Source organism: Dendropsophus ebraccatus, chromosome 1 (assembly GCF_027789765.1).
Source record: "Dendropsophus ebraccatus isolate aDenEbr1 chromosome 1, aDenEbr1.pat, whole genome shotgun sequence".
Taxonomy (NCBI): domain Eukaryota; kingdom Metazoa; phylum Chordata; class Amphibia; order Anura; family Hylidae; genus Dendropsophus; species Dendropsophus ebraccatus.
In genome coordinates, this window is record NC_091454.1 from 27,482,744 (window position 1) to 27,498,461 (window position 15,718).

The following is a 15,718-nucleotide window of genomic DNA, read 5'->3' on the forward strand; positions in this document are numbered from 1 at the left end:
TTTACAATGGAGCCCATCTTGTTCAACAGGTCAGATTGTGGTGTGCTGGTGAGTGACGCATTTCTGCCAGCTATATCTAGTAATTGATGGCAGTCTCAGCCAATAAATACTTTTGCCATGGCTGGTTTTAGCAATCTCGTATAAATAGAAGAACCAAACACAAATGGTCGTATGTTGGTTTTACATTTTCGTTACACAGATATCATTTATATTACTCTCTGTAGGCCAAGGAGAAAATGAAAGAAGAGTCCTGGAACATTCACTTCTTTGAATATGGCCGGGGGATGTGCATGTATCGAACGTCCAAGACCCGTGAGCTGGTGCTGAAAGGCATCCCGGAGAACCTGCGCGGAGAACTCTGGCTCCTCTTCTCAGGTCAGCTATAACCTTAACAACACTATGAACTGGTGGATTCAAGGAAGAGAAGATGGGATTGAGAGAATTGATTATGGAACGGGGGGAAAAAACGAGTCCCCTGTTACCTATTAGTCCTGCACTTTCTCCTTTTAAAAATATAAGACAATTGCCAAGAATAGGGAGCCCCTATTCCAGTGGCTATTGAACTGAACCTATTGTATATTGTGATAACTAGAGATGAGCCAATCACTGATCTCAATGAAGCGAACCAGTCTGTTAGATCAGTGCTCCGCTCATCAAGCCCACCGGCTTTCAGCGCTGCTTTTCTTCCTGCCACTTCTCCCAGGATACTGGGAAAAGCTGGATCCAATCCTGGGAAACTTCTTCCAGTTTCCCAGAATTGGATCCAACTGGAGCGGAGCAGCGCTGAAAGCCGGTGGGCTTGATGAGCCGAGCACTGATCTAACGGATCACTTTGCTCTCTTGAGATCAGCGATTCGCTCATCTCTAGTGATAACCTTTGAACTACAAGCTGCAAATCTGCTACCTGACCACTTCCCATTGGAAAACTTGCACTTGATCCACTATATGGTCTTTCACAATAGCGTCCATATTCCAGGTATAGCCAAGAAGATAGGCCCAATCACCCATGACTTGCTGGGGTACTTAGATATGTCATTCACCCTGTAGACCAGGGATGGGGAACCTTCGACCCTTCAAGTGTTGCAAAACTACAATTCCCATCATGGCTTTCCAGGCATGATGGGAATTGTAGTTTTGCAACAGCTGGAGGGCCAAAGGTTCCCCATCCCTGCTGTAGATTATCTCACCTTTACACATGACAATATGTATAAAGATGCATTTGGTGATATTATCTGATACCATGACACAGGTATCAGGTACATATTCCCCATTTTGATCTGGTATAACCCGATGACGCCCGCTTGTTTGCGATTACTTTATCCCAATTTTATATTTCCTCCTTCGCTTTTAGGAGCTTTAAATGAGATGGCAACCCACCCCGGCTATTATGCCGACCTGGTTGAAAAATCCACCGGACAATGCAATCTGGCGACAGATGAGATAGAGCGTGACCTCCATCGCTCCATGCCCGAGCACCCTGCATTTCAGAATGAACTTGGAATAGCTGCATTACGCCGTGTGCTGACGGCATATGCTTTCCGCAACCCGAATATTGGGTACTGCCAGGTAGGACTCTTAGTAGTTTTAGTGAACACATTTACAATATATATGTACTGTCTGCAATAAAGTCATAAAACAACTTTTATATTCCCATCAATCACTGCACAGACATTTATTTCCTTATGCGTTATTACATGTTATATACTACTGTGTGCAGTAAAGTTATGTCGTCAGTAACTTCTTCTGTTCCCTCTGCAGGCTATGAATATAGTGACCTCTGTTCTGCTTCTTTACTGTAATGAGGAAGAGGCATTTTGGCTCCTAGTGTCTTTGTGTGAGCGGATGCTTCCAGATTATTACAACACTCGGGTTGTCGGTAAGAGAATATACGTTTTTCTGAAATAATAAAGTATATGTTCCTTTAGGGTAGCTTCACACACACCGTATCACAGCGTATTTTCTGCTGCGGATCCGCAGCTCATCCGATCTAAATAACTGAACACAGCATCAAATCTGCACCATCAAATCTGCTGCGTATCCGGTGTGTGTGAAGGCACCCTTAGGGAACATATGCTGATTTATGAGAAGATTGGTTTTCAGGACAGAGATCCTATAGCACACAAACACCATTCATAAGGTGGATTATAATGTACATAGCTAGAATTTCTATAGGAAGGCAGATAATGGTTAGGTGTAGTGCACCATATGGGCTTATATATTATATATGTCTGTACTGTTCTATCTGGTGGGCTCCTCCGCACAATCTAAGGGCCCTGATACAAGGGGTGATTATCAACCAGTATCTCAACCAGTATCACTGGTTGATAGGGCTGATCCCAGAGCATAACCTTTGTATCAGTATGTATGCACATTTTTTGCAAAAACCACAACAAATCCGCCACATCTAAATGTGACTTTATGCATCATGATGGTTTACTAGAGAAACAATGAGGAACTGTACTTCACTGCCTGCTATCTACATCAGAACACTCTAAGAGAGAGGCCACATTCCCAGTGCAGCCTGTATACATCAGCATTGCAGCAAAATGGCGCGCACACATATTTAGCTGTTGCGGACGTGCTTTAAAATAGAAGTATGATGTGAACATAGTCAGTTCATTCATGCGTGACTGAATGGACCTGGCATGGAAATGCTACATCATGCATTGGCTTACCATGCTCATGTATACCCAAAACTCAGGTTACTTATCATATGTGAACATAGCCATCCAGTGTTCAGCATTACATTTCAATCTCATATTCTCTGTTCTGAACCTTCCCTCAGGCTATATTCACACACCCGTAGTGCAGCCCGCGACCACGGACCCGCACTACGAATGTGCATCTGTAGTGCTCCATGAAGCACAGAGCACTACATTCCCACTTCATTACCATAGCGATCCTGGCCGCAAAATGCGGTCCGCATTACAGAAGGTCCTTTTTTTTTGCGACCCCATACACATGTACAGACGTGTGAACGGGGCCATTGAATACCATTAGTCCTATGTTCTGTCCGCAACTGCGGACAGAACAACGGATGTGTGAGTGTAGCCTCACTGTTACCTGTTCTTCATCTTTGTATTTTCAGGAGCTTTAGTGGACCAGGGTGTGTTTGAGGAGTTGACACGTGAGTTCCTGCCGCTGTTGTCAGAGAAGATGCAGGAACTAGGAGTGATCTCCACCATCTCTTTGTCCTGGTTCCTTACCTTGTTTCTTAGCGTCATGCCCTTTGAGAGCGCGGTGGTAGTGGTCGACTGCTTTTTCTTCGAAGGGATCAAACTCATTCTACAATTGTCGCTGGCCGTGCTCGACGCCAACATGGAAAGCCTGTTACACTCCAATGACGAAGGGGAAGCCATGACTGTTCTTGGGAGGTAAGATTCATCACGTTTTTGTTTTGTCTTTTTTTGCTTTTATGTTAACTCTGAGTTTATTAAGGTTTTCCAAAATTTTTAAAACATACATACACAATCTGCATTGTATACACAAAGTACATTCAAGCTGAAAACAGAAAAGCTATGCGCAGATACAAAGACTTAAAGAATAAGAAACATGTAGAAAACAGTCAGTTTGATACAAATGGTGAGTCCAGGTAGAGAACAAGAAAAAAAACAAAAATGAACACACACCTCGTCTGAACAAAAGCTAGGCCTCCGGAAAAAGAAAGCGCTCGAAAGATATCATGAGCTCACAGCGCCAGCTAACGAGCCAAAGCCTGGACCCCTTGCTAGGGAAAAAGAGGACACACACAAGACAACACGCTGAAGACGAAACGTGAAACAAACGTACTTAAGACCAAACACACTTTAACGAGACCGAGGAAAAGGAAGGGTAGGGGGGCAGGGAGAGGAGAAAGGGGGTACCGAGGGGGGCAGAAAGAGGGGGGGTTATTAATGTAGCAGAAGATCCTTTCCCAATCGTCACCTAAGCCGGCAGGAGATGAGAATCAACACAGCAGATTAGCAAAGGTAGGAGAGTTTACGAACAGAATCCAAGGGTTCCAAACCTGAGAGAAATTTCCAGAGCGATCCTGCGCCTCAGCCACCAACTCTTCCGCCCTTTGGATATTTGTGAGTTCGCTATACCACTCAGATAATGAGGGGGAGCGGTCCGTCTTCCAATGCCTCGGGATGACTGTGCGAGCCGCTGCCAGAAAGTGTCTCAGCATGCTTTTTTTTTGACTCGCCAGCGAGCCTGGCAGCAGGGACAGCAATACGACCTGAGGTGTGTTCGCCAGTGTCTTACCCGAATAAGCCTCGTAGACCTTCAGGACCCCCTTTTTTTGCTTTTAATGTTTTTGTCTATGAGAAGGGGCTTAAACCACAGATGAATAGGCCTGTTCTTCATATTATCGAGATACATTATTAATCCTATTACATTGCAGCACAATTAACTTACCTTATTACATTTCTTTAATTATTTATCAGATATCTTGACAATGTGGTGAACAAGCAAAGCGTGTCGCCTCCGATCCCTCACCTGCACGCCCTTCTCACCAGTGGGGATGAACCTCCGGTGGAGGTGGAAATATTTGACCTCATCAAGGCATCGTACGAGGTAACGTCTAAGAAGGATGACTGCTAAGTCTGTGTCTATCGGGATGGATTCACACGTCTTCTGATGACCGCAGGCTTTTGCTCTTTTTCTGCTTCTAGAAGTTTAGCAGCCTGAGAGCAGATGACATTGAGCAGATGCGGTTTAAGCAGAGACTGAAGGTGATACAGTCCTTAGAGGATTCAGCAAAGAGAAGTGTGGTAAGAAAAATAAAAAGTTTTATTTTACCTGTTAGATTGGTTTCCTAGCTATTAACTAGTTGTTCAATTTAATAGATGTATAACAGGAAAAAAGGGATAAACGCCTACTGCTAAAGCACCTACTAATATACTATATACTTATGCTTGAGCTCTTGGATGAGATTTTCTATGTTTATACAGTTCTTTCCTCTCATTCTCTATGCCAGGGAACCTTGGCTCTCCAGCTGTTGCAGAACTACAACTCCCATCAAGCCCGGACAGACAAAGCTAAAGCTTTGTAGTTTTGCAACAGCTGGAGAGCCAAGGTTCCTTACCCCTGCTCTATGCAGTGTGAGCAGTACTCCCCCTCCATTTTGGGACAACATGTCACACTGCACTTTACATAAGGGGGTTGTTTATCGTCCTGAGCCCCACTCATCCCTTGGTCACTTCTGTGCATTTATTTAAAAAAAAGGTGATTGGAGATGGAAGAAGAGGAGACAAGACACTGGTGTATCGTCCCTCGAAGGAGGGGGAGTACTGCTCACACTGCACGGAGGATGAGAGGACAGGGTTGTGTGAATAGGAAACATCCACACTTCTTTTCTGGGCATTAGAGAGAGGGTAATACAATGGCTGTATTATTAAGGGTCCAGTTACACGGCCCAATATAGGGCTGTGCAAGGGCGCCAGTAAGTAAAATCAGCACTCGTTTGCAGGCGAGAATAATCGAGCAGCCAGGCCGCACATATCCTGTTTTCTGCTCCGCGGGTAATCACTGACACTTTTACATGGGCCAATTATCATCATTTGCTGATATTCACCTGTGTGAAAGGGGCTTTAGGCATAAGTGGATCAGTAAGGGCTTTACTTTGAATTTATACATTTGACACATCAGAGTTTTCCCTGTCTGGAATACCCCTTTATGGTGCGTTCAAACGTACAGGATCTGCAGCAGATTTGATGGCGCAGATTTGAATCTGCAGCAGATCTGCAACAGATCCGCAGCAGATCTGCCACAGATCCTCAGCAGATTTGATGGCCCAGAATTGATTTGCTTTGAATCTGCAGCTTCAGATCTGCGCCATCAAAGGGGAAGGTGTTATCAAAAGTTGTTTTTTTTTGTTTGTTTTTTTTAAACAAATTTTAATGTTAAACATATTTCCTTTTCATACTTGTCTGCTAGGTGAGAGCCATTTCCACTGACCTTGGCTTCTCCATGGAAGAGCTGGAGGATATGTACGTTCTGTTCAAGGTTAGTGCGTGTTGTGTTATTTAATCTCTGGTCCATGCACTGTTAGTCGTGCCATACATCAGTGATTTAATTTGTCCATAATGATAGATTTAATACCATCTGATGTTGATGTTATGTTTTTCTACATGGTACAGTTAACCCTATTGGTCTAGTTGTTAGGGTATAGTTGTTCTAACACTAGAATGAACTACAGATTATTACCAATATACAAGATGCCTTAGAAGTAAGAAAAGGCCACCAACCCACATATGGCGTTATTGCATCCATCCGAAACCACGCCCCCACGTGGTCACTAAAAGCAGAGCATTCATCGATATTCCCACCGATTAAGTGTTGGTGAGGTCTCTGCTGCGTGTAGGAATGCAGCCAAACACACATTAAAGTGTCACTGTCGTTTTAATTTTTTTGCAGAAATCAATAGTACAGGCGATTTTAAGAAACGTTGTAATTGGGTTTATTAGGCAAATATGCCATTATCTGCATTCAAAAAAGCATTTTTCGGCTAATAAACCCAATTACAAAGTTTCTTAAAACCGCCTGTACTATTGATTTCTCGCTCGTATCATTGATTTCTGCAAAAAAAAATGTAAATGATAGTGACACTTTAAAATGAAAGCAGTTTTTGCTCAACAAGGCCAAAACAGCTACATCCATGGTGTGTGTTTAGTTGGCAGAATCTGTTAAAATCAAATCACCATATGGCAAAATGCTTTTATTTTATATGGATGTTTCAGCCTCTGAATAATTTGGGCAGAGATTGATATGGTTAAACCCCACCATTGTCAGTGTAGCTATGACCACAGGTCAAAATCTGCATGTAAGAGCTATATTACATGCCCCCAAACTTTCTACTTACTAAGCCTATTAGTAAATGGTGGTGGTGGGGTGGTGGTGGGGTGGGGGTGGGGGTGGGGGCGCAAGATCGACAGGTGGGTTGTTTGTGCTGTCCATTGCTTCCTGTGTTGGTCCACACCCCCTAATTAGATAGGAAGCTGTAAATCTGACAAATAGCAATTTTTATGCAGGGCAAAACAAGTCAGCATTTGCTCTTTTCTCAGCTGCTCGTGGGCCCTATGACACGGAGTAGTTTTGGCATACTAGGCCCATGATAGGGCGCAAACACGTGCAGATTTTGCATCAGAGTCTTCATGGATTTTGGTGAGATCCACAGAGCCTTTACAATGTGTGTAGACCCGGCCTTTGTGTACCCTACTAGGAGTTATTCATAGTTCATTATACCACTAATGTCTGACTCTCTTTACTTGTGCCCAGCATTATCTGTTCGGCTCATTTTATCAGATGTCACACAGTAATGACAGATAGCGCTATGTACACAGATACCTGATAAGGAAGCTCGGCTTTGTTCACACCCAGACAAGTTGCTGCCTTGTGTATTGTGGGTTATTTATTAGATGGTAGTGTCATCTGCTATTTCAGGTAACAACACGCTTCAAATACATTAGTTTTAAAAATCTAGGTACCCAACGTCATGTGATAGCTGCTGGCCGAACATTAGCTCATCAGACAGCTGTCTGTTGTATAATGTCTTTATATAAACATGAACGCTCAAGCGTTCCTATGTTCTGAGTGGAGAGGAGGGGTAAGCTGCGGAGGATCAATTGAAATCCAGTCCAATGTCCAACCCCTCCTTTCCCTGTCATCATGTATTGGGGGAGGATAGGAGGCCGCTATGCACATTGGTGCTGAGGACACTGTAAGCGTAAACCAGTCATATATTTTATATTATATCATCCACTTGTATCCGTGTATCCATCTATTGTAACACTGTCTGTAATAATGTTTTCTATCAGGCCCAGCATCTCATGAGCTGTTACTGGGGCGGGAACCGCACAGCCAGCAACCGCCATGACCCCAGCCTGCCTTACCTGGAGCAGTACCGCATAGACCTAGATCAGTTCCAGGAGTTGTTCGCTCAGCTCACACCCTGGTCTTTCGGGCCACACACTTCCATCTTGGCTGCTCGTATTTTCCGTCTGTTAGATACCAACAAGGACTCACTAATAAACTTTAAAGAATTTGTAACTGGACTTGGTAAGTATTTGTGGAAGCTTTCCTGTAAGGCCTTATTCCCACATTCTGTGCACGGTTCATAAATACCTGGACCGCAGGGTTCCCGGCACCATGTGTCAGTACAGTAGTGCAAACACATAAACAGTTTCAGAGCTCCCGGCATCATAATGATACACAATGCCGAGAACTCCGAACTCTGTTTCGTAGCGTATCGTCCATATTAACGGGCCATGCACAAAATTCTGGAATAAGGCCTAAGCCTTGTATTGTTATAACATTATAATAGTGGTTGTCCATGTTATACTGACTGGCAGAAATGTGCCACCTGTGCCCTTGTCTTTACCATGTTTCTCATATGTGGCATAAAGTGTCCTTGTGGCTAGAGAAATGGAATTTTGATTAATCTAAAATGTATGTTTTTCTTTTAGGAGGAATGTATCACGGCGATATGACAGACAAGCTGAAATTTCTATATAAACTACACCTTCCCCCAGGTAGGTTATTTTTCAGGACTACAACATTGATGGCCCATTCTTAAAGGGTAACTGTCATTTAAATGTCACTTCTCAGAAATCAATGAATATCAATAGTAGAATGGTTTTAAGGAAACTCTGTGATAGGTTTTATTAGGCAAAAGAGTTTCCTTCTGTACTCAAAAATCTGTTTTCCTGCCTCCCTCCTTCACTTCAGAAGAAGCAAACTTTCTATGTCCTTTAAGGTCTATGGAGGGTGATGAGGCAGCCCTGCAGAGCATATTATCCTGCAGTCTTATCTCATCAATTTCCCAGACCTGCACTAAACTTTCTGACCAGTAAGTCCAGTGTTTTATGTGACCAGTCTCCAAACAGCAGAGCTGTTTGTCTCCTCTTCCTGCTCTCTCATCCCCCTCTACCCCCCCTCCCCTCCATAGGTTTTAATGGATTCTGTAATGAAGACTGCTTTGCCTGATAATGCGCAGATAAGTGTGTGTGTGTGTGTGTGTGTGTGGAGGGGGCCGGATAACAGCTTTTTGAGTACAGAAAGAGGCTTTTTTGCCAAATAAAACCTTATTTGTTTGTACTATTGTTTTGTACTATTGTTTTCTGAAAAAAAAATTAAATTTATACTTGTTTTGCCTGTTCGGGCCTGCCAGAGATGGTCAGGAAGCCAGATGTATTTTGCAATATGCATAACTCCCATTGACGTTATTGGGAGGTGCACACATGGCTTAGTTCTTTGAGCTACGCTGTGTCCATAACTCCTGGAGTCACAGCTCCCGGTGCTACACCACATTTAGGGTCCAATTCCACGGAGCCATAATCTGTCCGGTTCGGCCGATTATCGTTCCGTGGAATAGAGACCATCAGCCGATGATGGTGTAGTCGGCTGATCGTTTATTTAGGTTGAAATCTAAAATCATCGGGCACCGACCGCGCATTGCTGCGTGTAATAGCAGTGCACGGCAGGAGACCGACGATTTCCCAAGCACCATGCTTACCTAAGCATGTTGCAGGGCTTCTCCTGCGCTCCTTCTTCCTCCCGGTCCCGCGCACAGCAGCTGCTTCGGTGCAGTCTGTCTTAGCTGACAGACCGCTCAGCCAATCACTGTCCAGGACCGCCGCGGCCAGTGATTGGCTGAGCTGTCTGTCAGCTCAGACAGGCCCCACCGAAGCTGCTGCTGCGCGCGGGACCGGGTGGATGAAGGAGTGCAGGAGAAGACCTGCAGCATGTTTAGGTAGAGTTTGGTGTTCAAATAAGGGCTGCAAGGACATCGGTCCCTGCAGCCCTCGCTAAACGATTATCGGGCCGTGTAATAGGCCCAGTAAACAACCGCCGATCTAGCAGATCGGCGCTCGTTTACATTATTGATCTGGCCCCCATCGGCCCATGGAATAGGACCCTTGGTCTTGCCATCAAAGAATGATAGAAAATAGATTGAAGAAAATGCCATTGGGAACATAAGTACTGGGTGTTGTTCTGACTTTCTCTTATTTTATCTCTATAGCTCTGAGCCCTGAAGAAACAGAATCTGCTTTGGAAGCCACAAACTTCTTCACTGAGGATGTAACTCCAGAAGGTAAAGTGACGGAAACAATCCTGATCCTTATATTACAACCAGGTTACTCACAGAAAAGTGATATAGGGCCGTATTGGCGGAAAATGAACAAATCCCACGTCTCTGCTTTGTCCTATGGATCAGACACCTAGGCCGAGTCTTCCCTCCTCCTTATACTAGTACAGATGAGTTAGAGTGGGGTCCTTCATCTGATTCCCCCCTTTTCTCCACTTTCTCATCTATTCCTCTTCTCCTGCCACCCTCAACTTTTTCCCCTCTCTTTCTGACTGCAGTATCTCCCTATCTCTCCGAACTGGATCTTATTCTCCAGAGTGAGTTCCCAGGTTAGTTTTTTACTTTGTGTGAGAATTGCGCACTCATCAATCGCTGTTGTAATATGTAATAAACCATTGCTGACTCTGCATCACCTAGGTACTGTGTCTCTCGGGCAGTTTTATAAAGTTGGCGTCCATGTTTTAGTAGGATGCACTTTTCAATAGATATGGAGGTTTAAAGGATTGTATAAGATTAGAGGGTCTGGTTTTTACTGCAGGGACAGCACCACTCTTTTCCATGGGGCGTCAGGTGCTGCAGCTCAGCCACAGATCACTTAATTGGAGATGAGCTGCAATACCAGAAACAGTCCATGGTCTAAAGTGGCGCTGTTTCTTGTGAAAAATCTTTTTTTTTTTTTTTTTTCTAAATCCATACAACTCTCAGACCATACTGTGTCCATACTATATACTTGTGGTAGCCGTTGTGGAGGTTGCAATAATATGATGACGGCTGTTCTAGAATTATACATTTTATAGCTTAATGTCAAGAAAACTGCCTCCTCTCCTACATCTTATGGTCCTGTTTTTTTTTTTCTCAGGTTTTAATCATTTTATTTTATTCCTAGACTCGGATGGACAGGACAATGGATCTTCAGCTGAGAACGGGGACTCCCAAGATAAAAAAGGTATTTTTTACATTGCATATGTTAATATGGTTTCAGTATACTTTTGCAGAAAGTATTAGGGCCCTATTACACTGGACGATTATCGTGCAAAAAATCGTTAGTGTTCGAATTTAAACAATAATCAGCAACGATCAAAAAATCGTTCGTATGTCATTGATCGTTGATTTAGATCTGAACCTAAAATTATCCTAAAAAACCCCTTAGGGTCCTATCACATGGAGCGATTTTTAACGACTAACGATAAACGATCGCAAACGAGATTGTCGTTCACCATATTACACAGAACGTTAGTTACGATCGTTACTACAATCGTTATTGAGATCGTTACTATGATCGTTTATTCCTTCTGATCCCAGCAAAACAATGAACAATGTGCAATTACACTGAACGATTAGTGAACAAATGCGGAACTTGAGCGGACGAATGTGGAATTACAGCGAACAATTAACAATAATTTTAGGTTAAGATCTAAAGCCCCTATTACACGGGCCGACAGTGAGGAGCAAACGAGCGCTTGTTTTCTCCGTGTTCCCCGCTCGCTGCCGCCACTATTCCAGCGAGCAGGTGAGTGGGGAGCTGGGGGGCTGCTGCCTGGGTGATCGCTAGGCCGTCCGGGCAGCCCATAGCATATAGTGGCGGTCTGCTGCCGCTCCTGTTCCACGGAGCGACGGCAGCAGATTGCTATATAAGGCGTATGTCTTTCAACATGTTCGACATGTCGGCTGATCATTGACTCCTATTCCATGGGAAGATTATCAGACGTAACAGCCGATATCAACTGAATACGGCCGATAATTGTTCCGTGAAATAGGGCCTTAAATCAACGACATACGAACGATTTTCCGATCGTTGCCTGCAATTACACAGAACGATTATCGTTTAAATTAGAACGATAGAACTATTTTTTGCACGATAATCGTCCCGTGCAATAGGGCCCTTAAGGCCGTATTCCACGGCCCGACTCTGAGGAGCACGGCCCAACTCTGAGCTCCTCGTTCCCTGCTGCTGCTAAACGCGGCAGCAGCAAGCAGGTGAGTCCAAGGAGAGTCGTGGAGAGCTGCGGGGGGGCTGCCCAGGTGATCGCTGATCATCTGGGCAGCCCATAGGATATAGCGGCGGCCTGCTGCCACTGCTCCTATGCCACGGAGTGGCAGCAGCAGATCGCTGCTATTTAAGTCGTTTGTCTTTTAACATGTTGAAAGACAAACGACTTTAACGATCAGCCGACATGAATGATGTCGGCTGATCGTTGCCTCCTATTCCATGGGACGATTATCGTCCGTAACGGCCGATAATCGTTCCGTGGAATAAGGCCTTTACTCTATCTAAGAGATTTGGCTTCTCATTTCCTGGACTCTTCTAAAGCCCCTATTCCACGGGCTGACAGTGAGGATCAAACGAGCGCTATCAGCGCTTGTTTGCTCCTCGTTCCCTGCTCGCTGCTGCTGCTATTCCAGGCGGCAGCAGCAAGCGGGTGAGTCCAGGGAGGGCCGGGGGGGCTGCCCGGGTGATTGCTGATCGTCCCGGCACCCCATAGGATATAGCGGCTGTCTGATGCCGCCGCTTCTATTCCACGGAGCGACAGCAGCAGATCGTTGCTGTATAAGTCGTTTGTCTTTCAACATGAACGATGTCGGCTGATCGTTTCCTCCTATTTCACTGGACGATTATCGGCAGTAACGGCCGAATACGGCCGATAATCGTTCTGTGGAATAGGGCCTTAAGAATTAGGGTCATATGTTCTCCCATCGGAATGGACCCTTGGTTGAGCATTGTTGCCACTGGATCCAAAGCCTATGGGACTGGCAAAGGGAGTCCATTATTGTTTTCTGCAATTTTTGTGACTTTGTATGAAGAAGTTGCATGCATGCTTTACAAGTGCTCTTCTCAGACAGAGGACATAGAATCCCTGTTGATAAATGGTGATTGCGGCAACCCCTTACATTTAAAGTGTCACTGTTAGAAAAAAAACATTTGACGTGTCTGAGTTTTCAGACCCTGACAGATCGTGAGAACTAGCCGGGAGAAGATGGCCTTAAAAACTTTCATTCAGTCCATCTTATCACATGACACACAGTCCCATCCCATCTCGTTCTCACGATCGACCAGGGTGTGGACACTCAGACTGATCTAAACTTTTGATATGTCTATCTGGCAATAATAAAAATGACACTCAGTGGTCAGACATACAAGGACAAAACTAAAAGGACTGCTTTATTTTTTCCCTATGTTAGAGGAGAAAACAGCCAGCGCCCCTGACTATAAGTACTACCTGCGCATGTGGGCCATTGAGAAGGAGCAGAAGAAAGAGACTATCAAGGACATACCTAAGATGAACCAGGTGAGAGTGAATGATTGTTTGGGCTTATATGGCATCCAGTGATGCCGATACATTATAAAGCCTCATCAAACTCTCTTCCTCTGTACAAATGCTTATAAAATAGGAATTGGTCTCCTATTCCTTTTAGATCATGTGTCACTCTGTTTTATCACAGGAGCAATTTATTGAGTTATGCAAGACCTTCTACAACATGTTCAGCGAGGACCCAGTTGAACAAGAACTATACCATGCCATAGCCACAGTTGCTAGTCTTCTACTGCGTATTGGTGAGGTGGGGAAAAAATTCTCCAATCCCCCCCTTAGGAATTCTGATGGTGGTCAAACCAATATAACCAGGGAGCCTTCAAGTGAGGAAGAAGAGCAGAGCTCAGGTCTGGAGAGCAGGGAGCTGAGGAACACAAAAGAAGAACAGACCACCGTGCCCATTCCTGTTCCTGGCAACTCTCGGTCGGCCATCACCCAGGACGATATCCAAAAACTAAAAAAAGAAGGCCGAAACAGCCAGCCCACGTCAGATGATGAGACCAAGGATGATACGTCTGTGTCCTCCTACTCCATGGTGAGCGCCAGCTCGCTCCAGTGTGAGGATATTGCAGATGACACAGTGTTAGTCGGCTGTGAGCCTGGAAGCGTGACACCCAAGTATGGCAGTACCATCGATGCAGAATGGTCAATATCCTTTGAACAGATCCTGGCTTCCATGCTCACCGAGCAAGCCCTGGTCAGCTACTTTGAGAAGAAAGTGGACATTACACAGAAGATCAAGCAGAAGAAAGTAGAAAGACAGATCAGCTCCTCAAGTGAGCATGAACTCTCTTCTGTCTCAGGATAAGATGCGATCCATACTCGGATTACATTGAAGCCTCTACAGGAAGACTTCTCCAGAACTTGGTCCCTTCTTAGCTTCTTGCCTATGTACTTCATGCATCTCCCATCAGCAGCCATCATCCATCGTAAGAAAAACGTTTGCTTCGTGTAATAATCCTCATCTTCAAAGTGGCAAAGAGACAGACGTGCAGGTTTTTATTTGCAGCTTTCATCCCTGCATGCGTTCTTCATCTTCTTCGCTCTTTGGATGATCAGTTTTTATCGTCTACACTGAAACTTTTTCCAGTTACATATCACTGAACCCCTGCTCCATCCCAGCAAGTCTCACTCGTGTTGTATTAAGAGGATCGCTCCATCCCCTTGCCCTGAATCCTGATGGGAGTAAGAGAGAGATGCCTTTGCTTCTGATAGCTCTATGCCAGGGGTGTCAAACTCGCAGCCCTCCAGCTGATACAAAACTACAATTCCCATCATGCCTTGACAGCCTGTCCAGGCATGATGGGAATTGTAGTTTTGCAACAGCTGGAGAGCGACGAGTTTGCCACCTGTGCTGTATGCTGTCTGTGTGGTGCCTAAGTACTGTAGAGTAGGCTCTTGTCTCAGCTACTATGGTAGAGCCAGCACATAACCGTGCCCTAGGCTTGTAGCGAATGTGCAATATATTGGTATACAGTATAGTATCCCAATTTTTTTTTTCCTTTACTTTCAGTTGTATTGTCTACGAATCAGATCTATAGTTTGTGTTTTTTTTACCTTTATATCCATCTTTTATTTCATGACCGGTGCCTGTATATTTATGAATCTCCATTGATGACGTCGATATACCTACATCTCTCCCTGTACACTAGATATAGCCATACTGTTGGCAAAATGCACTATATGCTGCTCTCTGTAGTCCTCGTGGTATTTGAAACATTTCAGCTCGCTACGCCAACATTTTTTACATTTTTTTTTCTTACATCCTTGATATTCTCATTACATTCCAACTCTCGGAGGATACACATTGTAATAGGCGGCTGTCATTTCACCTCCGTCACGTATGAATGATAGGGATGGATGATGAGAGGGTCATGTAGACAGATATGCACTTTGGTGGTCACCCTCCGTAGACACTAATTCATAGGTCATCGTAGTATTGTACAAACCTGTGCACCTTAGTACCAAAAAAAGAAAAGCTTTATTACGTCCATATATCTGCAGTATCCCACTACTATTCCGACAGAAAAAGGGGGGGATGCTTGGAGGGAATCTGGCGCTTACTCCAACCATGGTCTACCAAATACAAGACTCTAGCATCGATGTTAGATTTATTTCTTGGCTATGGATTAGCTCTTAAAAGGGAATTCCATCTTAAAGGAACACTCCAGTCAAACACTTGCTCTAAAAATCTTGCACTGGCCATAGGTTGGTTTCACTTGATGTATCTTCTGAAATATTAGAAGATTCCATAGGATGAGTTTAGGCTATTTCCCAGTTTGAACGACCCTTAAAGGGAACCGGTTACCATAAAAATGCTATCTAATCTATCGAGATG

General features: G+C 44.4%; 1 protein-coding gene across 2 annotated transcripts in view; it reads left to right on the plus strand.

Annotated features, from left to right (window-relative positions):
- The window catches only part of TBC1D9B (TBC1 domain family member 9B), a 28,687-nt gene extending 14,034 nt beyond the window's left edge, over positions 1-14,653 (plus strand). The window contains exons 9-22 of one of the 2 annotated variants that reach the window (XM_069969151.1): positions 225-375; positions 1,352-1,566; positions 1,759-1,876; positions 3,089-3,374; positions 4,428-4,557; positions 4,656-4,754; positions 5,920-5,988; positions 7,800-8,040; positions 8,448-8,513; positions 10,004-10,075; positions 10,348-10,398; positions 10,956-11,015; positions 13,250-13,356; positions 13,511-14,653. In XM_069969151.1, coding sequence (XP_069825252.1) covers positions 225-375; positions 1,352-1,566; positions 1,759-1,876; positions 3,089-3,374; positions 4,428-4,557; positions 4,656-4,754; positions 5,920-5,988; positions 7,800-8,040; positions 8,448-8,513; positions 10,004-10,075; positions 10,348-10,398; positions 10,956-11,015; positions 13,250-13,356; positions 13,511-14,188 — 2,343 coding nt within the window. In that variant the 3' untranslated portion in view covers positions 14,189-14,653. The remainder of the gene's footprint in view (positions 1-224; positions 376-1,351; positions 1,567-1,758; positions 1,877-3,088; positions 3,375-4,427; positions 4,558-4,655; positions 4,755-5,919; positions 5,989-7,799; positions 8,041-8,447; positions 8,514-10,003; positions 10,076-10,347; positions 10,399-10,955; positions 11,016-13,249; positions 13,357-13,510) is intronic. The other variant, XM_069969152.1, reaches the window with a different exon arrangement.
- Positions 14,654-15,718: the final 1,065 nt, after the last annotated feature.